General features: G+C 37.4%; 6 protein-coding genes and 1 long non-coding RNA gene across 14 annotated transcripts; 4 read left to right on the plus strand and 3 right to left on the minus strand.

The window, feature by feature from the left end:
- Nucleotides 1-9: 9 nt before the first annotated feature.
- On the minus strand, nucleotides 10-6,979 carry LOC107268727 (tyramine beta-hydroxylase). Of its 3 annotated transcripts, XM_015741774.2 has the most exons (11): nucleotides 2,632-2,987; nucleotides 2,401-2,554; nucleotides 2,193-2,339; nucleotides 1,882-2,129; nucleotides 1,656-1,809; nucleotides 1,323-1,586; nucleotides 1,018-1,248; nucleotides 825-953; nucleotides 583-754; nucleotides 359-519; nucleotides 10-286 (listed from the first exon to the last, which is right to left on the minus strand). In XM_015741774.2, the coding sequence occupies exons 1-10, from the start codon at nucleotides 2,769-2,771 to the stop codon at nucleotides 380-382; spliced, it is 1,779 nt and encodes a 592-aa protein (XP_015597260.1). In that variant the 5' UTR covers nucleotides 2,772-2,987; the 3' UTR covers nucleotides 10-286; nucleotides 359-379. The 3 variants fall into 3 exon arrangements, with proteins under 3 accessions (XP_015597260.1, XP_015597259.1, XP_024941775.1); XM_015741773.2 differs by having other exon boundaries at nucleotides 11-519; XM_025086007.1 differs by lacking the exon at nucleotides 2,632-2,987 and adding an exon at nucleotides 6,616-6,979 and having other exon boundaries at nucleotides 15-519.
- On the plus strand, nucleotides 4,726-9,675 carry LOC107268728 (putative phospholipase B-like lamina ancestor). The gene is made up of 7 exons (XM_015741775.2): nucleotides 4,726-4,987; nucleotides 7,029-7,290; nucleotides 7,524-7,673; nucleotides 7,751-7,997; nucleotides 8,080-8,333; nucleotides 8,500-8,737; nucleotides 8,820-9,675. The coding sequence occupies exons 2-7, from the start codon at nucleotides 7,181-7,183 to the stop codon at nucleotides 9,510-9,512; spliced, it is 1,692 nt and encodes a 563-aa protein (XP_015597261.1). The 5' UTR covers nucleotides 4,726-4,987; nucleotides 7,029-7,180; the 3' UTR covers nucleotides 9,513-9,675.
- On the minus strand, nucleotides 7,137-7,541 carry LOC112494512. The gene is made up of 2 exons (XR_003059999.1): nucleotides 7,409-7,541; nucleotides 7,137-7,325 (listed from the first exon to the last, which is right to left on the minus strand). It is a non-coding gene; the product is annotated as an uncharacterized LOC112494512 (long non-coding RNA).
- Nucleotides 9,676-9,767: 92 nt separating the features above from the next.
- On the plus strand, nucleotides 9,768-13,913 carry LOC107268719 (DNA excision repair protein ERCC-6). 2 transcript variants are annotated; one of them, XM_015741760.2, is made up of 5 exons: nucleotides 9,768-9,888; nucleotides 10,032-10,136; nucleotides 10,347-10,549; nucleotides 10,636-13,556; nucleotides 13,636-13,913. In XM_015741760.2, the coding sequence occupies exons 2-5, from the start codon at nucleotides 10,044-10,046 to the stop codon at nucleotides 13,809-13,811; spliced, it is 3,393 nt and encodes a 1,130-aa protein (XP_015597246.1). In that variant the 5' UTR covers nucleotides 9,768-9,888; nucleotides 10,032-10,043; the 3' UTR covers nucleotides 13,812-13,913. The 2 variants fall into 2 exon arrangements, with proteins under 2 accessions (XP_015597246.1, XP_015597247.1); XM_015741761.2 differs by having other exon boundaries at nucleotides 9,796-9,893.
- On the minus strand, nucleotides 13,904-17,061 carry LOC107268730. Of its 4 annotated transcripts, none has more exons than XM_025086012.1 (7): nucleotides 16,935-17,061; nucleotides 16,583-16,725; nucleotides 15,783-16,009; nucleotides 15,172-15,707; nucleotides 14,629-15,112; nucleotides 14,267-14,476; nucleotides 13,904-14,186 (listed from the first exon to the last, which is right to left on the minus strand). In XM_025086012.1, exons 3-7 carry the CDS (start codon nucleotides 15,971-15,973, stop codon nucleotides 13,982-13,984), a joined length of 1,626 nt encoding a protein of 541 aa, XP_024941780.1. In that variant the 5' UTR covers nucleotides 15,974-16,009; nucleotides 16,583-16,725; nucleotides 16,935-17,061; the 3' UTR covers nucleotides 13,904-13,981. The 4 variants fall into 4 exon arrangements, with proteins under 4 accessions (XP_024941780.1, XP_015597263.1, XP_024941782.1 ...); XM_015741777.2 differs by lacking the exon at nucleotides 16,935-17,061 and adding an exon at nucleotides 16,805-16,880; XM_025086014.1 differs by lacking the exon at nucleotides 16,935-17,061 and having other exon boundaries at nucleotides 16,583-16,750.
- Nucleotides 17,062-17,071: 10 nt separating this feature from the next.
- LOC107268722 (zinc finger protein 567) lies at nucleotides 17,072-25,176 on the plus strand. Of its 2 annotated transcripts, XM_015741764.2 has the most exons (7): nucleotides 17,072-17,457; nucleotides 18,331-18,474; nucleotides 21,539-21,655; nucleotides 21,745-23,493; nucleotides 23,584-23,814; nucleotides 23,897-24,078; nucleotides 24,165-25,176. In XM_015741764.2, the coding sequence occupies exons 1-7, from the start codon at nucleotides 17,323-17,325 to the stop codon at nucleotides 24,616-24,618; spliced, it is 3,012 nt and encodes a 1,003-aa protein (XP_015597250.1). In that variant the 5' UTR covers nucleotides 17,072-17,322; the 3' UTR covers nucleotides 24,619-25,176. The 2 variants fall into 2 exon arrangements, with proteins under 2 accessions (XP_015597250.1, XP_015597249.1); XM_015741763.2 differs by lacking the exon at nucleotides 18,331-18,474 and having other exon boundaries at nucleotides 17,088-17,457.
- Nucleotides 25,177-25,321: 145 nt separating this feature from the next.
- On the plus strand, nucleotides 25,322-27,116 carry LOC107268737 (sulfotransferase 4A1). Its single transcript, XM_015741788.2, has 6 exons — nucleotides 25,322-25,808; nucleotides 25,891-25,990; nucleotides 26,079-26,274; nucleotides 26,350-26,476; nucleotides 26,542-26,636; nucleotides 26,742-27,116. Exons 1-6 carry the CDS (start codon nucleotides 25,601-25,603, stop codon nucleotides 27,042-27,044), a joined length of 1,029 nt encoding a protein of 342 aa, XP_015597274.1. The 5' UTR covers nucleotides 25,322-25,600; the 3' UTR covers nucleotides 27,045-27,116.
- Nucleotides 27,117-27,287: the final 171 nt, after the last annotated feature.

Below are 27,287 nucleotides of genomic sequence, written 5' to 3' on the forward strand. Positions count from 1 at the left end.
ATACCAGAATCTTATTTAGCAGAAATGAGACATGTGGAAATATGTATATATTCATGCATAATATGTGTACGTCACATGAGGGGCTCTACTTTTAAAACTTTGTTTGTACTTTGGCTTTATTTTTCGCCCACGAAAGAAGCTTTCTAAAAGTTACCGCTTTGCTCTAGGGTTTTAATTCAAATTATTCTTCCGCCTAAGGGCGAGCGTGGTTCTGAAGTAAAGTAACCAAAGAAACTGCTGGAGGCCATCTTCATGTTTGTTCAGAGAGCAGCGCACTTGTCAAGTTCTATTAGACAATATTCAGCAGCAGTGCTAAATTCAATACACCAAAGAAAGACGTAACGCGTATTTTAACTACCTTGGAATACAGTCGCAAATATTATTCCGATTCTAGGCCATTTTTTGTAAAATCGGTACAATCCCTAGCAGGTGGTGATAATGGGAGTGAAACTGGAGATGCTGCGACATTTTCCCAGAGACCAGGTAATCGCGAACCATCAGATGCATTGCACTGCATTCCTGAAAGGGGCAAATGCATTTTTAAACGAGTAAATTATATTTAACCTTTCTTCAATCTTTTACCTAATGGCGCTGCTTCGTAAAGATCGTGCAATGCAGCCACTCGCACTTTGGTCCATTCTATTCCATTGTAATTAGCAGATATAGCTTCGTTACTCGTTGGCTGATTTTCCCAGTCTCTCATGTACCGGAAATACGTACGCAGAGCGTCGTTGCTTATTGCACTTTTACAAACCTGTCATACAAGCATGAAATTTAGGATTCGTAAAATCAAATTGTGAACAATGGAAACCGACCAAACAGACCTCTAATCGCGTGTTGGGATAATAATGAATATAGTTCACACACATCTCGTCGGAAATGGCAAAACCGCCAAGTGTTACGTTTTTCCTGTTTTTAGTATCGTAGGTACATGTAGTTATCAGAGCGTCGCCCTAACGATATAGATAAGATAAAGAAAACGTCATGAGTACAAATTTCGTAAAGTTCTGTATTTACCGGTAAAACAGTGACGGGTTTTGGTAACAATCTGATTTCTTGAAAATGAGTGGAGTAATGATTGTCGTAATTCAATAAAGGTAATTCCTTGCCGTCACGGATGTGACGTGTCACGACTCTCTTGCCGGTTAGATGAGTGTGCAGTTGAGAACCAAAAATGTGAATTCCACTTTGTGGCAATCCTACTCCTGTACACTCGGAAATGCAGTGACCGGATAGCGTGAAGGATTCCTAGAGTAATGAGAAACAAATTTAATGGATTTAATATGTATATCCGTTATCATTTATTAAGCTTTCTTCTTTACCTGATTGGGCGGTATCGCCATTTTATCGGTATATTCCAATCCCAGCTCTATTACTCCAGCATCGTAACGCCTCAGGCTCTTGGTAAGAACGAAACGGATTCCAGAGGAGTCTATATTACCGTCTTGTAATTCTGGGTTATTATAATGCACTTCCAGCATGACGTAACGATTAAAATTTGTTCCTCCAATAGGTAAACCAGTCTCTTTCGGATAAACAAAGGCATCAGCACCCATAGCCCAAGCAGCAAGGACTTTCTTGCAAATCTATGATAAAGAGAGTGTAGGACATGTAGATATATTTTCGTTTAAAAGATTCTATTTAATATAACCTACTTGAGTTCCCTCTGGACGATCAGCAGCGTCACAAGGACCATTGTAATGAGGAACTTGAATATTGGCTAGTCCAGCACAATGAAAAATTTCCATATGATGCACCAGGTGTTCATTGCCTGTTTGTATGGCAGGTCCAAACTGAAGAATATGATGTCTGCAATAAGAATTAACGATCAGCACGTCTTTAGCATTTACATATTCAATGGTAAGTTTCGGATTTACAGACTTTTGCTTCAATGAATCCGGAAGTTTGTGTACACGACACCAATACGTTGTTTCTCTATTTGGTACTTTTATTCTGTTCACCAGCAATTCCAGTTCCCAAGCGTCGGAAGGCCACTCTGGCGCCGGATGTGATGTTCTCAGTAATTCCGTTCTTGACATTCCGGAACTTTTGGCGTCGGATACTCGCAGACCTGCCAAGGATGACAAGGGACCCTGACCCTTTAGCCATACTATGTGAGTTGTTCCCCTCTGAGATAAGAAAAATCACAAAGTCTAATTTTCCATCCTCCATTATTAGGATTAAGAACACACCTCTATTATGTAATCGTGATTGTCGCAGGTATCAAATTTCCGGGAGAAAGTGAACTTGGTGATATTGTCACGCTGCTTCCAGTCGAAGCTTTCACAATCCTGCTGCTGATCCAGGTTTAATTCTCCATCTTCATCAGCCCAGGCGTCCTGGAGTACACTCATCATTTAAAATGGTATCGACAAAGGATATTAAAATTTTATATATTACTTGTAATTGCATATGGCGATGCCAATCGATCCACAAGACACAATAGTCTGCATGTTTGAATTCTCCATAATTTGAAAATCCTACAGCAAACCAAGAACTTTCTTCAGCCACAAAGTGAACTTCGATCGTTACAGATTCGCTGGTATAGTCAGTCCTGGAAGGATGCAATATAAGATTTTAAAAAATTTGAAGACACGAGCGAATATACGATTTTCAAAATATAATCAGCACCTCCAATAGAATGTGGATTCAGAACCAAGTGGTACCGAGTGTACCCCATTTTTTTCGTAAGCTTTATTACTATGAGTAGAAATATGATCAGAAAGACCAAGGATGATCTTTGCAAGTATTAATACGAAGATATACTTCATTCTTAAAACTTTCTTTCAATCCTAGTCCTGGGCCAGCTCTTCAACTTCTCTTTTCACCGTTCGACTAGAACTGAGCTTCTGAGCTCTGAAGAAAATTTTGCGCTGAAGCTTTTCTCGCGGGCTTCGCTCTTCACGCGCAAGCCCTTGCGCCGTGATGATGTGCGCCTCAGGATCTTCCACTACAAGCTACTAAAATCAGGTCGAACCCTTTGGCTACTGGATATTAAAAAATAATTATATTTAAAAAAAAAACAGGAATTTTGAACCACGAACGCACGAATAATTGATTTAGGCCTTATAATTATATGATTAGTTGGAAGTATCTTAATTAGAAGAAAATTAAGATACTACAATAGTATACTTAATTAAACAAATTATATGTCCTATTAGGTACTCAGTAGAACAAGAGATCTAATAATGATTATTTTTAATGATGAATCAAGTCATAATCAAGTCATATCAGGCATAATCGATACCAGAAAAATATATATCATTATTTGCTGGGAATATTTCCACGACTAGACGCTGAATTCCATTATCAAGATTATTGCATTCTTCGACACGGCCATATAGCACGTGCCCGTTCAAAAATGCCAATCATGAAATTCCGAGGATTCTCATTAACTCCGTTATTTCTTTATTGTACCGTCTCATTCGTTCTGCAATAGGGACCCACGTGAAAATTCCTTTGTCTCTATTAATTCTATAGGAAGCTTTGAAATCGTTTCCAGACCCTTTCTTGTAATTATGTTCCAGAGTTTTAAGGGTCGCCGCAGCGTGATTTCAATCGGTCAGGTAGAAAAGACCCTTGTTAGCTTTTATAATCCTTTCATATTTTTCTTTAACTTTTATTCCTTTGCAGACATGCTGCTAAAGTATACGTCTTCTCTGTAACGGTTACACAATCTACAAGCAACTTCCGGTTAAACTTTTGTCTTCTGGATGGGATCATTGAAGCTGGACCAAGTCATCCTGTCACCCATTAATTCAATGCATGGCTAAGCCTGATAAATATGAATATTTAAAAGTCATTCAAAAGGCTTTCAATGGAAATAAAAATTGTGTTAGAAATTATTCAGGTAAATATCCTAAGTATATCTAGTTTAAAGGAAAAATGGTAATTTAATGGAATGCTGAAAAATGATGACTGCCGATACTCCAGCAGGTTTAAAAAAAATTATCTTTTAGCATTTGTTTGTATATTCTGGCTATTATCAATTCATTCGTTCTAGAAAGCTCGACGAACGATGCACACGTTACTCGAAGCACGCTGTCACGTAATGATCTTTGATTGACTCTAATTGAAAACTTTAATCATCTCTTAACTCCAACCTCAGACTCGGATAGAGATCTAGAACCTTTCGCTTGACACGCCGAATGATTAATAAATACAAATACGCATTCAAGTGATATACGACGCCAATAATAATCAAGAGTTCTTTATAAGATGGCGTGGCTAGACTTAAATAGTATTAAAGTACGTACATGAGAATCTACTGATTGAATGATAAAAGTTATTTAACTAAAACCTCATTATCTAGCGACGCAACAGAACAGCGTATAATCTCGACAAGCAAGACATTTTAACAAGTATAAGTGAAATAGCAAGAAAAAAAAATTTAAAGAAAAAATCAAAAGCTATCTCAGACATGGATTCTAATGAATATTTCCTGACTTTCAGCACTCGTTGGAAATTTCACTCAGGTAATTATTTCCAAGTCTAAGGTACCCAATGGAAAGTGAACATGGCAAATATAAAATATGCCAAGCAGCCATTTGTCCAGGCAGCCGCCGGTCTACCCAGCCAGACAGTCAAGCAAGTCACAAAGAACGGACGCAATGGCGTGCACGGTGGGAAACCGAGACAGCCTCGGATTCCGTGAAGGCTAGGAGGAGGCGAAGCAAGGAGTGTCCCAATGTCGAGCACAAATGTCGGAACCCAGAGTAGACGAGAGAGGGCTCGGGAAGACTGGGGGCCCAACTTAGCCTGGTTGGGACCGTGCGGAGCAGGCGGCGGCCGTCGTCACCATCGGCTGAGCTGGCGATGCAGCTCAGTGGCAATTGAGAAGCGAAAGAGAACGCTTGGACTTCAGTGTCGGAGCAACTGGTCCATAGCCGTCGTGACGATACGACCACTGTCCATAAGGAATGTGATCTCTATGTGCATCCTAAATCCTCTTTTTGTGTGGGACACGCAAGTGAGAATATTAATTGAGGTAAATATTAATTTAAATAAATATAAAAATTACAATTGGCCTACCAATCATTGAAAATAACTGAACGGATAACTGAACTGAGCTATTGGATGACTTGAGACTCGTCACTTTAATCGATGTACCAAGAATAGGTCTTACCTCCTTATTTCCACGAATAGGCAAAGTTATTGTAACTCTGAAAAACTTGTGAATTTTTCAAAACTGTCAAGGCAACATAGATTGCGCGGGATTTGAAAGGGGCACGTGTGTATTTCGCTTCCGGTATCTTGGAGCACTTGGGATCTTTGATCATGGTTTTAACTGCTTTTTTTTTGTCTAGTGCATCTAGTACCTACGTCTTATGTTTCCTGATTCGAGATCGTTCTCCATCATCGATATTTAATAAGCTATAGATCTTGCTAACAGTTAGATCCGTTCTCATCAGTCACGGTGTACGTCAGCACACATAGAGGATCGCCATTGCTTTTGTCGACTTGCCACTTCTCCCACTTAGCATCGAAATATGCTATTTTAAAGCGAGGATCCGCGCGTGCTCGTGCCTCAGACGATGTGTGTCTACGTTATATGGAACGACCTATAACGAAATTTATATGCAAGCATAAATCAAGCAATGGCGATAGCTTGTCTAGGTACTTTCCAATGAATGCCAATAGATTCCTGGTATAATCGATAATTCTCATTTTTCTAGCATATGCTTAAGAAGCAAATGCGTATATTACATGAAGACATGAAAAATCCATTGACTCGATCGATACTATGATAATTAGTATGCTGGAAAATGGACTTAGTAAATTATATAAAAACTTAAGTATTCTTATTTAAGTATTCTTTATTTTTATTTTCCTTTCTTATTCTTATTCTTATACTGATAACCTAAATCGAACTTTTCATGGAATGCAAATCTTCTATATTCTATATTCTTTAAAAACCTTCTATTATTTCAACACACAAACTATTTTCATGGACTTTGATTATTTTCGTCCTGACTCTGTTAGACTATGTCAATTACTTGGCAATAAGTTGTACCTTTGCGTAGGATCCTATTATACTCTGTAAACACGTGTTCGTCAGATCGACGTCGACGTACGTCGGTTATATAGAACCCACTCCAAATTAGAGAGTCAGTTCACGTTAAATATTGCACAAGCAACAGTGACTTGATGAGTTTTTAAATATTTTCTGGAAAATCTTGAAAGTCAGCGTAACAATTTATTTCATAAATCACCCCATCATTGTGACCTTTCAACCCGCGAGTTCGCTCTATCGCGAAAACCGTGTATACTTTTTAAATTAAACTGATAAGACCCTAATTAGCTCTTCACTGCTAGAGCCAATTCTTAAATGCCTATCATTATTGACCTTCAAAAATTTAACGTTGCAATCATACCACATATATCTATATCGATAAGCTTATCAATGTATATGTCTAGTCAAGTCCCCAGTAAAACTGTCTGACATGGGTCGTCTATTGAAAAAAAAGAATACGTTTTTTATACAAATAAAACATTCGAGTTGCGCAATTGACTTATCAATAACTCGTATCAAACGGACTACATAAACCGTATGACTAATTAATTGTTAATTATTCTGAATACTGATCCTATTTTCCAAGAATTTAATATACTCACTGTCGATCTCAAAATGATTCACATCACGTGACCCCTACGTGAGCATTCCAAAAGTTTATCAAATTGTATATATGTATGTACGTCTGTCGCAACCAATTATGATATATTAACATACGTTGATTGCACTGCCACCTGTGGCCCGTCAATTTACTTAGAGACATGATAAGGATGAACTATGGTTCCTGGTATTATATATACACAGTCGTTTCCTCACTCGATAAAACTTTTATGTTTAACTATGAAAGTTTAAAAAATGTATCAATACGTATTGCACATTAATTTACATTAAGTAAACTTTTGACAGCGAATCTGAAAATATAAACATAAGATTTACATTAGGTAAAAATCACAGTTCCCATATACTGTAAAACTTTTATCAAAAGGAATAAGTATTCTATTGTTTTATGTTGCAGAGAGCATAAAGAGACGCCAAGAGCGTACATAGAGAGGCAACTTCGAATAAGAAGAAGCCGCGGCTGGGCGTAATAGTTTGTAATCGATGGGTTGAGAACGCAAGTGTCTTTTTTTTTCTTTCGAACCAAGGTGTTTAGCTTACCGATGAGCCATGCTGAAGGTAGTAGGGGCCTCGTGGCTGCAAACCCGCATCTCCACTTACATACTCGTTGCCGTAGCAATGCTCGGCATCGGGGCCATCATCCTCGGGGAGTTTGGCCAGTACGTATACTCATTCTCATCTTTTTTATCCTTTGCTAAAGTGAGAGCAAAGTAGAGATTGGCCCTAATCAACATTTACTTGACATCTTGCTCAACTGATGTAAATCGTTAGCAATACCTTAAATCAATATTGAATTTAGATATTTGATGTTGGCATAACCATAATGACACAGCCTGGTACCGATTCCACTTGCTGTTCTTGATGATTTTGCTTATTATCTCTTTTTACACAGTGTGGAAAATGATGGAACTTACTCAGCGACTGTAACATGGAAACGTAACGGTGGGTACCGTGTCGACTTTTGGGGACAAGGCAATGATCTTACAGCCATACCACTTGGAGCAGCACGTGCTTATTATAAAACTGGTATCTATGAGACAGGGTATGTCCTACGAGTATTGTTGATATCCGACTTGAAAGATAATGATGTTAAATGTCTATAGTCAAATCTTTCTTCAGATGGTCCATCATTGAGATTCAGACTTCTGAGGAATATCCGGATATGGTACAGGCTTATGCGGCAGGACTCGTGGAAGGTAGTTTAACCTGGCAGCTCATACATCATCATTGGCGTAATACAATGCGCTCCGCGTGTGCACCAAGAGCTGCCATTTGTCGGAAAATGCGAAACTTTCTTCGTGAGAACAACGCAGCTGTCAGAGAACGTGCTGAAGTCCTAGCTGATAAGGATCCATACTGGCATATGGTGGATAATGATGCTTTATATAAATTAATAATACATTTCTTTTGGACATGAACGTAGTACTTACTCTCCCTTCTGTTCTTAGATACGTCTATTCTACGCGCAACTGGATGGTATGGAAGCTGGATGGAAATTCGCGGTTCGACGGAGCCGTCAATCGGTTGAGATTGAGTCGGAGGATTTCCTTTGGCTTGCTATGGCTTCCGATTTGCCTGACCTGGAGCGTGCTCTCAATGGTTCAGATTTCAAGGATAACTACAGAGGAATGACGTTCCTGAAGTCACTGCCCAGGGAGCATTTAGGACCTTTGATCGCCGTAGCCCAGAACACAGCTGCACCGTAAGTTATAGTTAATAACTTTGTCTAGCTAAAATTAACTGTTTGTCCTTCTCTTTGTGCTGCTCCATATGTGAAATATAATCAGCAACGTGGGTATCGATTAAAATCTTTCAACTTACGGTATCGTCTGAGTTATCTGAACAAATTGTACTCTTATCATTCATAGATACAATAGAATGCTGAGACTCCTAAAGAGATACACGTTTGGTTATCACGTTTCCACGGACAAGGACGCTGAAGTTGTAACTGGTCGCTCGGTTGTAATGTCATCTTATCCTGGAGCATTATCCTCCCAGGACGAATATTATCTGGTACAGGGAGAAGAGCGTGAATTAATAGTTGCGGGAACACCATTGGTAGTAAGCAACAAAAGTCTATGGTCCCATTTAAGTCCGAAAAAACAGGTGAGCTCTATTGTCTTCAGGTCCTCAGTAAGAATCGCCGAAAGTGGTAAACCGAATGAAAATATTTGTTTCAATCGTTCAGGTAATGTCAGCTCCAAGAGTGATGGCAGCAAATCGTTTGGCACCGGATGGACGTGCCTGGTCCCGTCTTATAGCCCGACAAAATGGCGAAACATCCTCTCGCCAATGGATCGCAGTGGAGTCTCGTTTAAATTCCATCTTCCTGGTAGAACAGCTTCCAGGTCTAACGTGGGCTGCGGACTACACCAAGGAGTTCACAGAGAATGGATTTTTATCCTGCGTTGGTATTCCTGTTTTTGAACAGATCAAAGATATAAACGGACGTTTGGATAATGATAGCGAGACTTACTTGCTTACGAAAAGTATGAAGGTAACCATGCTCCAGAAGAACATCACGACAGCCGAGGAGATTGTAAGGATGATGCGGGGTTTCATTCACGAGGACGACAGTCAGGTTAACTTAGAAACAGGTGATTCTACTTCAAGTACATCGGCTACAGATTTTGAATTGCATAGGCTCCTCTCCTTCAGAGGTGACTTGGAGGAGCGATCCAGACCCGTAGGTATAATCGATACGAAAATACTCCTGGTAGATCTCGATGGGTTAGAAATGTTCGAGGCTACATCAGGCCCGACCTTTTCTAACAACTGCCCATCATTTAATTGGTCTAAGAGCTTTCCTAACATCTCCCACGTCGGTCAGCCAGATATCTTTAATTTCGACAGTGTAAGGCCAATTTGGGTCTGGATTTAATGATCTAGATTATCTCTATCTCTGGGTTTGCCACGGTGCCACTATTTAATCTGAAATTCATATGTATAAATGTTTAACTTTTGATTGTATGTATACAGCTGGCTCATATGTAAACTTAACCGTGGCGAGTTTTTTTTTTCAATAAAAATATTACAAAAAGATATCCAAGTTTTACCCCACACTCTCCAGCATCTCTTCCAACCCGAAATCATATTTCCTATGGTTCATGAAGAAAATTTACAGATAAAATTAAACGGTTTTGTAAATTTAATTGTGTCTACGCCACTGGGTGTCTTGCATGCTGTGATGTAATGAAATGTGTATGAAGTCTCTGATTGTCTCTGATCTGCTCTGATCCTCGTGGTTTATTTGACAGGTCGAGTTAAGTTTAGCCGTTTTGCGATCGATGATAATTTCTGGCGCGTAGTCAGGTTATATTGGGTTACACCGAATTTCCAGACAACACGCAAATAAAGGAATTAACTCAAATGTTATTTTTACTCGATATTTGTATTCTAGATTAAACTTAATATGATGGAGATTAACAATGATACTGGAAGCCATGAAAAAGATATGCCTGTCACGCTGGGAACTACTGTTGACGTTGAGCAAAATTTACTTAAGGTTAGAGCTTTAGCTTTGTTCAACAGTCAAGAAAGACGAAATGAACGGAGAGACGTAACGTACTGCTGAAAGCCTTACTATTTAAAATTTAGGATAACTTTATATTAAGATTTTAGTCGTACGTTATGTGGTTTCATTGGATTTTTCAAAAATCACTAACTCCAAGACGTTATTCATTCTATGTAGAATTTTTGCTATTTTTCTTCTTAGGCAATCGCCCTTCCTGAGGCTACGGTTTTAGAAGCTGCTGCTAAGCATATCACCGAGCTCGCCAAATGTAAATTGAGCGTGTCCAATGATGATAATGTCAAAGAGAACAACTCTGGAGAAAGTGAGTTACAAAAACAGGTCCGGTTGGGAGAAATTACACCATTCCAAGCTGCAAAGGAATCTGCTAAACGCAACACTACTGGGTATTGAATTTTTCCATAAAACCAGAATTTTGTTCCTATCGATTAAAATATTTTAATTATAAATCTGTTTTTGGATATTCTTGAAGAACCTTCAATAAAACAACACAGCTATTGGATCTTGAGAAGTATTTGTATCAACAGGCAGAATTAGCCAAGAAGAGGTGTCAGTTGAAGAAATCAATAAAGTCAAAGTTCAATGCAACCCAAACGGCAGATGAAGTAATACCTAATAAAAAACGACGTTTGGAACGTATTAGTTCAGAGTCACGCACTTCGAAAAAGCATGTTCCTAGAAAAAGAGAGACTTTGGAAACAAAAATGCTTGACCCATCTGGTGATGACGGTTACATTGAAAATGGGATAGATGATAAACGTTATTCCGACGAGAGCGTAAAGAATAATGAATTATCCGTAACTCTGGATGGATCCAAAGATAACACTGGTAGTGAAAGAATTACGAAAGCAGGTACAGGATCCCTTGATGTAATAGAATCTCCAAATGATTCCGGAAGCGAATATATTCCAAGCGATGATCATAGAGATTCAGAGGATGAGAATAGGAAGACATCATCCACGAAGAAGGATACTTCAACAAAATCCAAAAAGACACGTATAAAGAGAATTCTGGATGATGGGGACGAGGATACGTACAGACACAGAGTGGAAAGTAGTAGCTGTTTAAAAACTGAATCCTTCCATCCTATAGATAATTTATTCAAAGTTCCAAATTCCGTATGGAAGAGACTGTATAAGTATCAAAGAGTGTCTGTTCAATGGCTGTGGGAATTGCATGGTCGAAATTTAGGTGGTTTACTTGGAGATGAGATGGGTCTAGGAAAAACTGTACAAGTAATCGCCTTTCTGGCAGGTCTTGACTGTAGCGAATTACTGAGTGATGGTGGAAGGTTTCGTGGACTGGGACCAACTTTAATCATTTGTCCAGCAACCTTACTGGAACAATGGGTCAAACATTTTCATGATTGGTGGCCAACCTTGAGAGTTGCGACTTTACACCAATCTGGAACTTATCAAGGTGATCCGTATTACTTAGTAGATCGCCTTAAAGGTGGTGGAGTGCTCGTTACTTCGTATTCAGGAGTCCTTGGACACAAGGATCTCCTAGTCAATACAAACTGGCATTATGTGATCCTTGACGAAGGACATAAAATAAGAAATCCTCATGCTAAAGTGAGTAAAGCAGTCAAAGAATTCTCAACACCACATCGTCTTCTTCTAACAGGCAGTCCATTGCAAAATTCCTTAAAAGAATTGTGGTCTCTCTTTGATTTTATATTACCTGGAAAACTTGGTACCTTACCTACTTTTCTTGAACATTTTGCAAATCCCATAACACGTGGTGGTTACACAAACGCGAGTCCCCTTCAGGAAGCTACGGCTCTCCAGGTAGCAACTCTACTGAAGGATGCCATCACTCCCTATATGTTAAGAAGAACTAAGACAGATGTAAAGCATCATGTTAGTCTGCCCGAGAAGAACGAGCAAGTACTATTCTGTAGTCTTACAGATGAACAGCGTAAACTGTATAAAAATCATTTAAGATCTGATGACGTGTCCTACGTTTTACATGAAAAAAGTCAAGTCGGCGATACAGGAAGATATCGTGCAAGACTGCTAGTAGCCTTGACTGCCCTTAGAAAAATATGTAATCATCCTGACCTGTATATCTATGGAAATCAAACGGATAGCAGTGACGAAGAAGAGATAACGGACCAGACTATAGAAAAATTTGGTTACTGGAAACGTGCTGGAAAAATGGCTGTGGTACGATCCTTGCTTAAAATTTGGAAAAAGCAAGGACACAGAGTTCTCCTATTTACACAAAGTCGACAAATGATGCATATACTGGAAGGATTGATCCAGCATGAAGGATATTCTTATTTGAGAATGGATGGCACCACTCCAATGTCGCAACGACAACAGACAATAACAAAATTCAATGAGAATCCTTCCTATTTTGTATTTGTACTTACTACAAGAGTCGGTGGTTTAGGGGTAAATTTAACAGGTGCTAATCGGGTAATTATCTATGATCCTGATTGGAATCCAGCTACAGATGCGCAAGCAAGAGAACGAGCCTGGAGAATTGGCCAAAATAAAAGAGTCACTGTGTATAGACTCGTAACGGCTGGTACAATCGAAGAGAAAATGTATCACAGACAGATTTTTAAGTTATTACTATCAAATAAGGTCCTAGAAGATCCACGCCAGCGTAGACTGTTTCGAACGTCAGACCTTGCTGAATTATTTGATCTGAATGAACCAGGAAAAGATGGATCGATAGAATCAGAAAGACTATTTCAGGGCTCGAAATTAGTACCAGGAAAAATGAATTTCTCATCCGCGAAAGTCGAGGAGATGCGACGGCTAGCGTCTAGTTTAAGTAAAAAAATTAGCAAGCAGGTAGCAAGTACTAAGAATCAATTAGAAAAATCAGCTGGTAATGGAGATCAGAATGACGATGAAAAAACTATCTGTACAGTAAATGCATCGGAAACTGAAGATGGGAATAGAGAGAAACTAGAAGTCATGCAGAACCAAAAATGTAACATTGCAACTCAAGAAGAGACTGCTCCAACAGAAATAATCTCTGTGAAAGATACCAATCAAAATGAATCAATGAATGAGGCAGAAATTTCTATAGAAGCTACAAAGACTGAGGAAAGTCTTATGATGGATGAACAGACTCTTTTATTATCTACTGCCAAAATTGCAATTGAAAATCATTCAGAAACACCAAACGATGTTTCATCTTGCGACAAAAAGCACATTAGCATTTCACAAGAGAACGATGGCCGGACTAAGCATCGCAAAATGCAAAAGACAAAACAAAAATATTCCCATAGAAAAAAAGAACAGGTCTCTGCCATTTTCGAGGGAGAACGTGTACCTTGTTTACTAGGTCGTCGACTAGGAAATTCCTCGATGGATGAACTAACAGCAATGGCGGATGATCACTATGTACTACGTAAACTGTTCGCCAAATCAAGTAATTATTTCTTCAATAGTAAAATACATCAGACAGGAAATAGATGAGTCTGGATTAATGCAATCTTCTTTTATTGCAGAAGTAAGCACTGCTTTTCAACACGAAACTGTTCTCTCAGCTGCCGGATTTAACGTTGAGCAAAACAATCCCATGCAACGTCTAGCAAGACAAGCTGCCGAGGAGAGTATGGAATTCATACGTCAATCGCGTAAATGGTGCTGGAAACCATCCTGGGACAAACCACCAGATGAATAATCATATTATATTACTTGGCATGTTATATGCGCGCATGTAAATAAAGTATTTTTTTTTCTTTTTCTGGAAAAATAAATTTTGCAAAACGATACTGCACAGCAACCAGTCTTTGGTTACTATTTGATAAATACAACAAAATTATGAAAAGAACTCGTTATAAAAAATATGAATCAGTGACGCAAAAAATCATATAGGCTCGGGCCCCGTCTTCCTAAAGGATCATCTGGGAACATGACGTAATCTCCCACAAAAGTTGGCTCGAGCAATCTCTTATTAATGGTATCTTTCCATCCTGGTTTCTCATCATATAAATCCCTATACCGATCATGGGATATTACTATGCCTTGGCATTTTGTTGCGTATTCCAATATGTACCTGAATATAAATAATTCCTGATGAATATTTTCTGATAGCTGCATGTATTGACTGATTTAAAAAAAAAAGATGAAACCTACCGGTCATCGTATGGTGTTATCATTTTACCATCTATATTTCTACTAGGGGTGAAGATGACGATACCCTGCTTGTAAAGCTGTTCCAGGATTTTGTGACATGGAGAACGTCGGTGATGGGGTACAAAGGCCTTGACCGTGTGACCGCGACTCTTAAAATAATCTATCACCAGCTGTAATCCTTTTATCGAGAAACATTTCCCAGCTGTATGCCTGTGATAGATAGATATACCATACAACACATAGCATTCGTATAATAGTATTGTTCTCATTATATATTGATTTTACGAATTACTTGATACTGGGATGTAATTATTGATAATAAGCAAGCGAATGATGTTATAAGAAAATATAAACTGACGTACGCAAAGGCTACGTTGCTTCCATCGATTATTATTTCTCTTAAACTGCCGGGCGGCCTTCTTTCACAGTCTACTTGTACAGTTTCGCTTAACGGGGAATATTGATTATTGGATGATATTGAAGCCTGATTGAATACCATATCTTGCAAACATTTCATTTTCTTTTTTCCCATCATCGGAGTTTTCCCTGCGTTTTTTAAACGTATCCTTCTTGAGATATTCCTACTCCTTGCGTTTAGGTTATGAAGATTCGATCTGTCTGACTTCAGATTTTGAGAAGTTGTCGGATCGATCACCATTTTAACAGCATCAGTAGCATTCGAATTTGATGTATCAGAGTTGTCAGTTTGTTTCTCGTTAGTGGCATTCAAATTTGAAGTGCCACAGGTTTCAAGTTCATACGTAGATTTTGTTGTTAGACATGTATTTGTATTAGATGTCCATATTACTGCGATTTCTTCTGATACCTGTGATGCCTCCTTTGGTTCTGTAATTAATTCATTATCGAGGTCTCATTTCAATTTTTCAAAAGAGTTTAATACTGACCAATATTTTTCTCCTTTCTTTGTACTTCCACTTGTTTACTTTTTTCCTGAAGATGCAGTTTGGATGCCAAAGTAGATATTTTTCCCTTATCTGAATCTAACATATTTTCTTGAGGGGTCTTCTGACAGTTCTCTTTTGACATTTCTTCCCTCATTTTCTTCACGGATGCCCTTGTTCTATAAAACCCTTTTTGAACTTGAGGGACAGGATTTGTTCTATCGGCATGTTTATCCGTTATATTGGAACATTCAACTAGAATTAGGTCCTCAGAATCTGATTCAAGGATAGAAGAAGCTTCCTTAGGCAATGGAGAGACTTGATCATGTGAATGTGTAACCTTATCAGCTTTGTTTGACTCAATTTCACTATCACTAATGATAATTACACTGTCTTGAAGCGCAGCATTATCCTCGGGTGTAATAGGAATAGGACTCAGTCTCTTACATTTCTGTTTTAATCGCGTCTTAGATACCTTAATCTCTGGTGAATCAATAACTATTATGTCACTTTTGCTTGAAGACAGTGAACGCTTCCTGCTATAATATATAGACAAAAATTAATATCCACATACATACAATATGGAAATGTATGTTGCTTTTATTTTTAAATACCCATTTATCCTTAAATACTTTAAAGGACTTTCATATTCTTCAACTCTTAAAGGCGCCTTTGGGGGTTCCTCAACTTTCCTCCTTTTTCCACCATTATTTCTTTTTTTGCTTGTCCATCTTCTAGTCCTATTTACTTTGCAAATAGATGGCGATGGTTCGCAAATTATTATGGATTCTCTTGATAGGCTCATTATATTATATCAAATATTCAACCTATAATCTTCATTCTGAAAAAGTTGTAACACTTGTTTTTATCAAAATTATTACAATGTGAAAGATACAGTATCTATATACCATTATATGGTACATTATACATGCAGCAGAGGTGAAATAAAAAAAATAAAATAAAATTACTAAATAAATTACTCTAAAATAAAATTGGTTTTAAGAATATCAGCCTATTGTGTAAGCCTAATGTGTAATAAAAGAAGTTAAGACAAGTTCATTCGTTCAACAATACTTTAACGAATTACATATTAATAAATTTATTAACAAATTATAAGTTATTTCAGCTGATTTTAAAAAGCAGTAGGTTAGGTCAATATAATTATAATATACCATAATTAGAACCGTAGATAATAATTAATGAATATATATGTAGTGCCATTTGTTAGTTAGACGTTTCCAGAAGCGATGTCATTGCGTAACAAATATCCAGGACACTGAGTTTCCACAACGAAGATCCCTTTTTTCTCAAGAGTCAAAATAAAATATTCTGTACTGTTCTGTACTAAGTACGCCAGTGCGACGGGCATGAACTGGCAAAACATCAAGCTACACTCAAATTCCGTAAGACTTACGTGCGATCCAATAACAGAACCTGTTAAGATTGTAACACCAGTTATTTCCTTGCAACCCTTTAAGGCCCAAATCCACGAAATTTTGAGTCCGATCTACGAAGCTCCAGCCAATGAGCCAAGTCGAAACATCGTACAAAGGCGTCCTGGTTAGGGACCAAACGTACCAAAAATTAAAAAATCATTAATTATTATTGAAAACATAAAAGATTCATAATACAATACCCAACCAATATTATTTATAAATATCATAAATTAAACAGCTGTTATAAAACAATGGTAGTGGCCTATCGCAAAGTTAATATAGTCTAATAATTTCATGGGCTGGAACGTTACGAATAGCCAATCAGAATACCTAGTGCAGATTTGAATTTTCCTCTTTACTGGAGGGGATTTACACATCCATGAAAGCCTCGTCTGGCCTAGGGGGCCTACATGAACTAACGTAGGTCTGGCCCGACGCGGTTACATCTCCGTGCCAGACCCAGTTCACCCAGTCAGACCTGCCCGACTAACCAGCTAGTAGTAAGCCATGGTGTAGGCGCTCGTTAATTTCGCGTTTTATTTGATTTCGTTGAATTCTTATTTCGCAATTAGAATATTCGGTTCCATGTGAATCGACGTTCGCAAGCTGAAAGTCCACACGGGACTCTCGGCCGAGGGTACAAGCCGAGATTCTCGCAATTTTCGAGGGAGTGCAAGTAGTCGAGAGCGTATTCGGGCAGCCTTCAACGTAAACAAAAATGGAGGTGGAGGAGGAAGAGGCACGGATTTGCAGACTTTGCGGACAGTGTGGCAGCATTTATATTGATGTCTTTGGAGAGGAAGGAACGAAGAGATTATTGGGACTGAAAATACATACGAAAATCAACATTCTGGTGAGTCAGGGATGAAAATTCAATTCATAATTGCGATCATGGTGAAGCTGGCTTCTCCTGTAGCGACGAGGGTTAGGAAAATGGCCGTCTGAGGGCGAGATTCGATTTAAGGGATTGTATTTCCTTTTTTTTTTTTAATTTTTCTTTCTTATGCTTCTCTACTGCTATTCGGCGGATTCCTTCTCGTGTTTTTGTATCGCTTGTTTGTTTGATTCTGGTACTCGAGATGAGTCAGCGTACGGAGTTCTTTTTGCATAGCGCTGCGCATGGCGTCGCAACGCAATGGCGTCTGTCGCCACATGCTTGAAATTGCAAAAAAAATATTTTATGATTTTTTGTGTGTCGATACTCTTGCGTGATTTTAGCATGGTCAACCTTGTTTGTCATTTATGCAGAATTCTTCCTTCGAGCGAGCTTTATGCGTTACTTGAAAATTTATTATGCTGCTATGTTTTGACGAAATTTTTGAATGAAATTGAATTCTGTGTTGCGGTGGGAAAAAGCGCTTAGATTGTGTAAGACGTACGATGGGCACCTGTTGCTCTAAATTATTAAAAATATTTTGATTCATGTACTGTTGGAGCGGTAGGGTTTAGGTATACTTGCTTTTGTTAATTGTATTAGAGTTTCAAATATTAAATCCCTATTCAAAGAGCCAATATTTATTTAAAAAGTATATCGATTTTAGCAAAATAGTATAGTTATGCTGAATGTTTTGCAAAACTAATAGCCTCCTAATCCTCTTTTTCCTTAGCTTTGAGATTGTCAGGCATAAGATACTTATTGATTTGCCCCGTCTTTCATTCAAACTCATATGTTTTCTTCTATTGTGGAGTGGTTCAGCTTTCGAAAGGTATTTTGTTTAAATCGCAGATAGATGAGAGGGATGCTCTGCCCAAGGTGATCTGTGTTCAGTGTCTGGGAAAACTCGAATTCGTTTGCGACTTCCAAGAGGAGTGTCTTCGCACCCAGCAACTGTTACGCGATCGGTACAATCTGCCAACCTTAACAGATGTTGTAAGTCAGTCAGTCAATATATTATTTTGCTCATTCTCATTGTTCTACAAAACTCTACCGCTCTCCTGCAATTTAAATGATACATGTAGTTCTCGATTCAAGGAATTTCATGAAATAGAATACTTTGCAATACTCAAAGCTCATAGATTTCTTTGAATTATAGTATCTTTAGAAAAGAGCTTAAAAATGTTATTGAAAATTCAGATGAAAATGAGTGGTTAGTACATGCCAAAATGTTTTTCTAAAAAAATATATATATATTGGTGCCCACTCGTACGTCTAATACGATTTTTCCCAGGATGAAATTAAGACTGACAATGCAGCTGCAAGCACATCAACATCCAAGAATGGTACTGGCAAGAATCAAGAGATCTCAGACAATGATGGAGCCGACAAACAGGAACGTCTTCGTGCCTCACAAAGTGCTGAAAAATTACAAAGAAATGAAAGAAGCCAGCAAGAAACAGAAAGTGTCACAAAGAATACAACCGTCGTATTAAAAGCTATTAAATCAGTCAAGGAAAAGAATGTCGAAAGAGCGCAGAATGTCGAATCATGTAAAACGGTAGATACTCGCCGTTTACGAGGACGAGGAAACGCTGAAGAATCACGTCCTACAATAATCACTGAAAATATAACAGAAGTTCCCATTGCAAGTAGATTACGTAGTCGTAGCGATATTACGGAAACTACAGTATCACCGAATAGCAGCAATTCAAACCAGAATCCTCCCAAGCAGACACAGGAACAGGAATCGAACATGATACAGATCCCTACGTCAACATTAAATAAAGTATTAACAGCGGTAGCGAATTCCCCAAACATGGAGGTATTCGTGAAGGAAGCTACTAATCGTGGTACCGATCAAAAGGATATAAGTTACACAGTTGAATTGCGCAAGAAGCAGAACACAGAATCTGTGACTGTACTAGCCAAAGTATTTCCAGATCAGGGTTCCTGCATGGTGGATCCTGGGATAGTCGGTCTACTTGAGAATCAAAATGGCGTTGAGATACGTAATATCGTCAACACGATATTCAATCGCAACCCAAAGGAGGGAACTGCGAATTTCGATGAGTTGGAGGATCCCGAAGAGAAGCTGGATGCTTCAAAGAATCCTGAGGATCTCTTTAGAATGGATGGCGAGGAGATTCAAGTGGATGACAACGTCGAGCATATTTCTATGGAAAATCAAAGTAGTTATGCCTGTAGAATTTGCCGGAAAGTTTATGAAAGAAAAGATAAATGTACCGTACACGTAAAGACTCACCTCGGTATCAAGCAATTCGTCTGCATAGTCTGCCGCGCCAAATTCGTATGTAAATCCGACGTAATGAAACACATAAGATGTTCCCATACAAATCCACGACCCATACAGTGTCCAAAGTGTCCTAAGCGATTCAGGTCAAAGTTCGATTTGACAGAACACGACAATATTCACAAGGGAGTAAAACCCTACCGATGTCCTGATTGCGGTCTTAGCTATCATCATAAAGTTTCTCTGCAGATGCATCTAAAGTCACATCTGCCGCCACAAAATCTCGAATGCGAATATTGCAGTAAACTTTTCCCATTTCGTACGAGGTTATTGAGTCACATAGCGAGCGTTCACTTAAAAAGTCGACGAAAATTTCGCTGTCATTTTTGCTATAATCTTTACTCCAGTCTATCAGTTCTCAATGAACATATCAAGTCAAGACACGTTGCCACGCATACCTGTAACGTTTGTGGAAAAACTTTTAAAGTTGCTTCTAAATATAAAGCACATATGCTTCAGCATACTAATCCTAAACCCTTTATCTGCAATATATGCAACAATCGTTACGCGTCGAAGGCCTATCTGAATGAACATTTATTGAAGCACGAAGGATTGCGCAAGCACGTGTGCCAAAAATGCGGTGCAAGATTCGCACAAGCCAGTCATTTGGCTGCTCATCGACATGTCCACGAAGAGAAGAAACACGCATGTACTGTTTGCGGACGGAAATTCAACAGGCAGGATAACATGAAGGTTCATAGGAGAAGACACTTCGAAGATGCCAAGAAGAATGAGGGCAAGTCGAAAGAACTTAAACTCTCCGACAAGGCTACTGATGTTTCCATTCATTCTAACGAGAAGTGATATATGACACATGCATTGCGAATATCATACCAGACACTTGAAGGGATAGTGTATTACTTGAATTTCCAAAAGCAAATGATTTTCTTATGACTGCCATTCCACTCGATTCCAATTTCTCAATTTAATAATCAGAGAAAATTTATCTTTAATAAAAATATACAATCAGGGCTTCCAAAGTCTATAATCATGAACAGTGAATGAAGAATATTTTCTATGACGTATATCTATATATTTTTAAAAAAGACTCATGATAAATTTATACAAATACTAAAAATTTCAAATAAAATATAAGACTATATTGATATTAAAAAATTATAGACAGTCTTTAATATGGTGGCTCCTTTTTCTTGAAGAACTGCCAGGCTGAAAAATCCATTCTTGATCATGATTAATGCAATCTAATCATAATTAAAGAATCCACGGTACAAAGTACTAAATTGTCAATAATTAGACCACTGTAACTTTGCTCGAAGTGCCTTCACACCTTTCATATTGTTTCGCTCGACTTGAAGGAGCTGTACGATTTGATTCTAAATCATTGCCTCAAAGAAAGCGACAGTCAATTATTGATTCCACGATTCATTAATTGTGTCTTTTCGATAATAAACTATAAAGCAATAAAATATTATTTATACGATAACTGTATAGCCAAGAAATATATTTCTTTAATACCGAATCTATATCTTGAAATCGTTGATGACATTGATTAATGATAATTATTGAAGTAATAAAATATTTTCTTGATAATGTGATCACTATGACGATTCCATTTTTGACACCAATAAAGCTACAATATTTTTCAAAAATGTGATTTGATTCTCTTTTTTTTATTAACTCTTGCATCCCACCCAATGAAGTTAATTTAGTGCTTGCTGATTATATGCTTCTAGGAACCAATAAATTTTTAAACTCATTCGATATCCTCTGCGATAAATATTTTAGATACAAGAAGATGATGGCCTCTCCCACGTTGTGTGCGTGCGATGCATGGGGACGTTGGAATTTTTATGTGACTTTCATGAAAAGTGTCATCTTACACAACGAGAACTATTATCAGCTGTAAGTGCGTCGTTATTTACGAAGTTATATATCATTATAATAATTAACAATTCGTGAAGTAATTATTATTTGCCTTTTATTCATTTTAGAAAGAACGCCAAAACTTAGAAACCAATTTTAATGAAGACTGTGATGTTGATTCTGACAAGGAAAACATTTTGCCAGCTAAAGTTCCTCAGAAACGAAAAGTCATAAGGATTGTTCAGTCTGAGAAATCGAAAGTTCAAAAACTTAACAGCACAACCAATGAATCGCTCGTAAATTTTACTGAGAACGAAAATTCTAATTGCGATGAGAAATTTGAACAGAATAGGAACAGATTGTCTGAAAGTGATTCAGTGCATTCTCATGAAGATCTATCATCGGATTCGGAAGAGACTGAAATGTGTCAATCAATTTCAAAATCCACTGTACCTAAGAAAAATTTACCTGAAGAAAATGCAGATTCAAATTCTGTGCCAAGCTACACGAAATTGGACGTTGTGGAAAATTTGGGAACTTTAAAAAAGACTGAGGAAACTGTTAAGGAAATAATAGACGATCAAAATAATGTTAGACATAATTCACAAAATGTTGGAAAATTCGTCGATGAGATTATTTGTACAGATACTCAGACTGAAATAGCGTCTAATAAGAATAATGATCAAGAAATTTCAATAGTTAACCAAAAGAAATTTACCTGTATGGAAAACAAAAAATTGCATGATTCCAAAGACAACAATGAAAATTCTTTAGAGACGAGAGAACGTGAGTTACAAAGTAATCAGGAGCCTATGAACTCTAATAATAATCCAGTGAATCACACAGAGAATGAGTCTGAGTCCGGAACGATCTTAACGGATTCCACAAAAAGTAAAGCTGTGCCTGTTATAGTTAAGCAAGAAAAATATGAATATGTACGGTTACCAAATGAAGCAGCTTCGTGTTCAGCAGAAAAACCAAAGATAAATGGGACTAATAAACCCACAAATACAAGTCCTCCACCAGGTGACGAAGCTGAGGATGACATCGGTCATCACATTGCTACGTCATCCATAGCTTCCTCTAACTCTTCCCCATCTGTCAGAGAATCGTCCATAGACAATACAGAAGAAAATCATGATTCCACTGAAAATTTGAATACGTTCAAAGAACACAGCATGCAGAAGGACCACATGACGCAATTGAGGAAATCTGTCATAGAGATGTTAAAAAATACTAAATCTCAGAGCTCTTCCATCGAAGCCTCGGATGATCCTAATGACATAAAAATGCGACGTCGGACATCAAATAGTCTGAATTATCCATCGAGCTCCGATGATGCCTCTTTGATTGATATTTCTACAGAGGGTACAAAGGATTTTCGAGAAAGACGTAAAACGACTGATGGAAAGTTTGGCAGGGTATCAGAATTGATAAGCGAAGAACAAAAAGAAGTTATAGAAACACTTTATCATGTTGACATGACAGTTGTCGATAATGAAAAAGTTTACAAGAATCTTACGGTGCTAGATAGAATCAGTATACGGTGTAACATTTGTAATACGATTTATCCCAGAATGGATAAGTGTCAGGTGCACATATGGGGACATCTCAATATGAAACCTTATCGATGCAGAGGTTGTGAATTTGCTACTGTAACAGTTAGTAATGTACGGTGTCATATAAGGAAGAGCCATCTTAAAATCAAACCTTTCGAGTGTCACCTTTGCGAAAAGAGATATGTCACTGCAGTATTGCTAGAGGAACACTTGAACACTCATACTGGAGCAAAACCTTATAGCTGTAAACTCTGTGATTTCTCTAGTTCCAGCAGACAAGTTTTGAGTTACCACAAAACTACGCATAAGCCCTCCAAGGTTCGAATTGATATAGTTCAATGTTAAACGTTGTTTTATTTCGTATTCTATTAAGATACGTATCACACTAATGACTTTTTTTTTTATTAGGATGTAACCTGCAATATCTGTGGCAAAGACTTTTACTCAAAAGGCAGAATGCGAGCTCACATGAGCATTCATACCAAGAATAAAAACTTCATGTGTAAATTGTGCTCAACATATTTATGCAATGCAGAAGCGCTTGAAAGGCATTGCCAGAATGTACATTCTCGGGATTATACTTGCAACATCTGTGGCAAGAAAGTCAGATCGAAAAAAGCTTTACATACCCATCAAAATGTACGTATTATTCTTTTTTTTTTATTATCATCTAATTTTTCGAAACAATATAAATTGTTACTATTATATCAACAACTTTCAGGTACACGCAGCTGCAAAGTATAAATGTTCAATCTGCCCTAATGTATACAAAAGTAGTCACATACTTAAGGAACATCTTTTGAAACACGAGGGTATCAGAAAGTATAAATGCAACATCTGCGAGAAATCTTTTGCCCAACAATCTCACCTCGCAGCGCACATGGCTGTTCACAGCGAAAAGAGGTAAAACAGAAAATATCTCAAATCTCGAAATTACGTTTCAACTAAATAAGAAATGTGATTCGATACATTTATTTTTTGATATTCAGGTATTTTTGTCCAGGATGTAGTCGACCTTTTAATCGTCATGACAATATGAAGATGCACACAAAACGCTGCGAGGCTTTCCTTGCCAATCCAGAACTGAAGAACTTGCTGGCTAAAAGGATCCGAACAAGGTCTTTGGAGAGTACCTCTTCGAATGGTGACTCTTCTCAGACTCTAAACGACAATACGCTTATTACATTGAAGACTGAAACTAATAATGATAAGACTGATGTAGATTTAAATAATTGTACATCGAGAGATGCCGAGATATCGGATACCACCGATATCACAAATAATAAAAATACTGATGACGATTTGTTGCAATCCAAGGACAATGATATCATCAGGATTGGAGAGGTTGAGATCTTTCCAATCGTGGAAAAAAATGCCTTAAACGTTCGTACAAGTGGATCAGTTACCATTATCGAGAATGTACTAGGACCCGAATGTTTTTAATTAGTTAGTAATAAGATGCAATCCTGTTTATCCTTAATTCTCGAGATAACATAAAATTAATAGATCATTGAGTGATGTTGTTTTGAATCACCAATCATTTCGTGTATCTCGAGAGTTACGATCTTTATTTTTGATAAACTGGATTCTGTCGCATTGGCCATAATTAATATTTATAGTTCCCTATTGAATTGCTCAATATCTTTTTGTCTTTCCTTTTTTAAAGACAATCACGCTTTTGGCGTTACTTAATTCTAGAATCTAAGTTTTATCGATCAAGTAAAATTAATTGTTTTAGTCTAGTGAATTCGGATTGGACGGTTTCTCAAGAAAATGACATTTTCCATTAATTTTTTTTACTACGCCATTTTCTGCATTCTTTCGATTTGAGAAACAAGACATATCCTCAGAAAGACTATAGTGTTTCACAGAGTATTTTTGTAGAAGGAGAAATACGTTGATCAATATTTACGCTTACCTAAGATTTCACAATGAAACTAAGACTGATCGAATGTCAAATTGTAACGCGAAGTTCCTATAAAGTTGATTGACAAAGAAAAACAGGAAGTGCAAGTTTCATTTAGTTATACTATGTCGCGTTAATCCTTTCCGTTTCTAATTATTGATTTCCCGTATGCAACATTACAAGTGAAAAGAAATTTCTAATTTGGGGAAAGGGGTCTGCGGCTTCCTTAGGCAACGGTAACTTCTCCAAAGAAAGAGAAGCTGTTAGGAGGTGAAAGTAAGATGACCTGAATTCTAAGGAGGTACCAGGGCCAGCTGGTGTGTCATTTATCTTTGTAAAGTAAACTAGACAGACTTACATCAGTCGTGTGCGTGTGCAGTCGTAAACGTCAAACAAGACTTCAGTGGACTTTGACAAGTGAATATACACCGTGGCTGTAAATAATGACAAATTTTAACTGAGATTCTTTAGGAAACACTTAAAACTATTTGACGGTTTCTCGAATATCTTGTGTTCAAAATGAGCTCTGAACCACCCAGTTATGAATTTCTTGACAAGAAGAAAACAAGCGAGATGCTTAAAATGTTTCATGGTGAACGTACTGGTTGGGTTCGCGTTGGTGAAAAAAAATATTTTTTTCCATATAAATATACTGAACAAGGTGCAGGATTTTATAAATTCAAAGCAAGACCTAGTGATACCTGGGTTTTATCCTATCCTAGATCAGGTAAGCGTTTATGATGTAGTAAAGCATATTGTGACAAATATTTTATTAATTTGTTAATTAAAACAATGTCTTCTTTCATCAGGTACTACCTGGACTCAAGAGCTCGTTTGGCTTTTATCAAATAATTTAGATTTTGATACTGCTAATGAAAAATACTTGGCTGAGAGATTTCCATTTCTAGAGTATGAGAACAATTTTCCCCTTATTGTCCTCTTGAATGTTGACTGTATAAAAAAGTCATCGATAATGTTAATTGCGTTACGTTTCTAGATTCAGCATGTTTAACCATCCGGAAGTAACGAAAGAACTTCTTAAGATAAACGAGGGTGATCCTGAGAAAGTTAAACTCTGCCTGGAAGTTGCTAAACCTGGTTTTGAAGTTCTGGAGGCTTTACCTTCGCCCAGATTCATCAAGTCCCATTTCCCATTTAGTTTGTTGCCTGGCATTCTTGACGCTGATTGCAAGGTATCTATTGTCAGAGACATTGAATCAGAGATAAAAATGAAACATTACTGATAATCTTATTTTGAATTTATCCAGATTATATACGTAGCACGAAATCCAAAGGATGTAGCTGTCTCATGGTATCACTTGAACAGGGCTTTTGTGACCCAAGGATACCAAGGCGACTTTCCTCAGTTTTGGGAATACTTTAAGAATGACCTGAGTAAGTTATTAGCTTCTTAATAAATACAATATTTATTATATTACTGACATTGTTATTATTCATAGCACCATGGAGTCCATATTGGAAACATTTGAAAGAAGCATGGTCCCATAGACATCATCCAAATATGCTGTTCATATTCTATGAGGAAATGTATAATGTAAGTTTGATATTCGTTATGATAATGCTAAGTTTATCTTTGAATAAAAACATAAATTATATAAGGTTATCAATATTGTTAATCGATATCTTATCCTATTCGTAGGATCTACCAAACGCTGTTCTGAAGGTAGCCAACTTTTTGGGAAAATCCTACAGTAGTGAGCAAATTGCAAGATTGGCCGATCATTTGAATATAAAGAATTTCCAAAAGAATAAGTGTATAAATTCCTCGGAATTGGTGGAATGTAAAATTGTAGAAAAGGACTCGTTTGTTAGAAAAGGACAAAGCGGCAGATGGAAAGATACATTCACACCTGAACTCGAAGCTGATGCAGATAAATGGATTGAAGAGAATCTCAAGGACACTGATATCGAGTTCCCATATTTAAATAATAATTACCAATGAATGGTTTTTTTTATTATGTTTATTTAACGTTGTTGTCATTATTACTACTTTGAAATAAACTATTTAATTTAATCCGTGGAAATTAATTAGTCTGTTCGTAAGTTCACAAATATATATAATTAAATATAAAAATATTATAAAAATACGAAAAGTGGGCGAATGGAAGAATTAATTCACGCTTGAACTCGACGCTGAAGCGAATGAGTGGATTAAAGAAAATCTTAAAGATACTGATCTAAGGTT

Source organism: Cephus cinctus, unplaced genomic scaffold (genome assembly GCF_000341935.2).
Source record: "Cephus cinctus unplaced genomic scaffold, Ccin1 Ccin1_scaffold0581, whole genome shotgun sequence".
NCBI lineage: Eukaryota > Metazoa > Arthropoda > Insecta > Hymenoptera > Cephidae > Cephus > Cephus cinctus.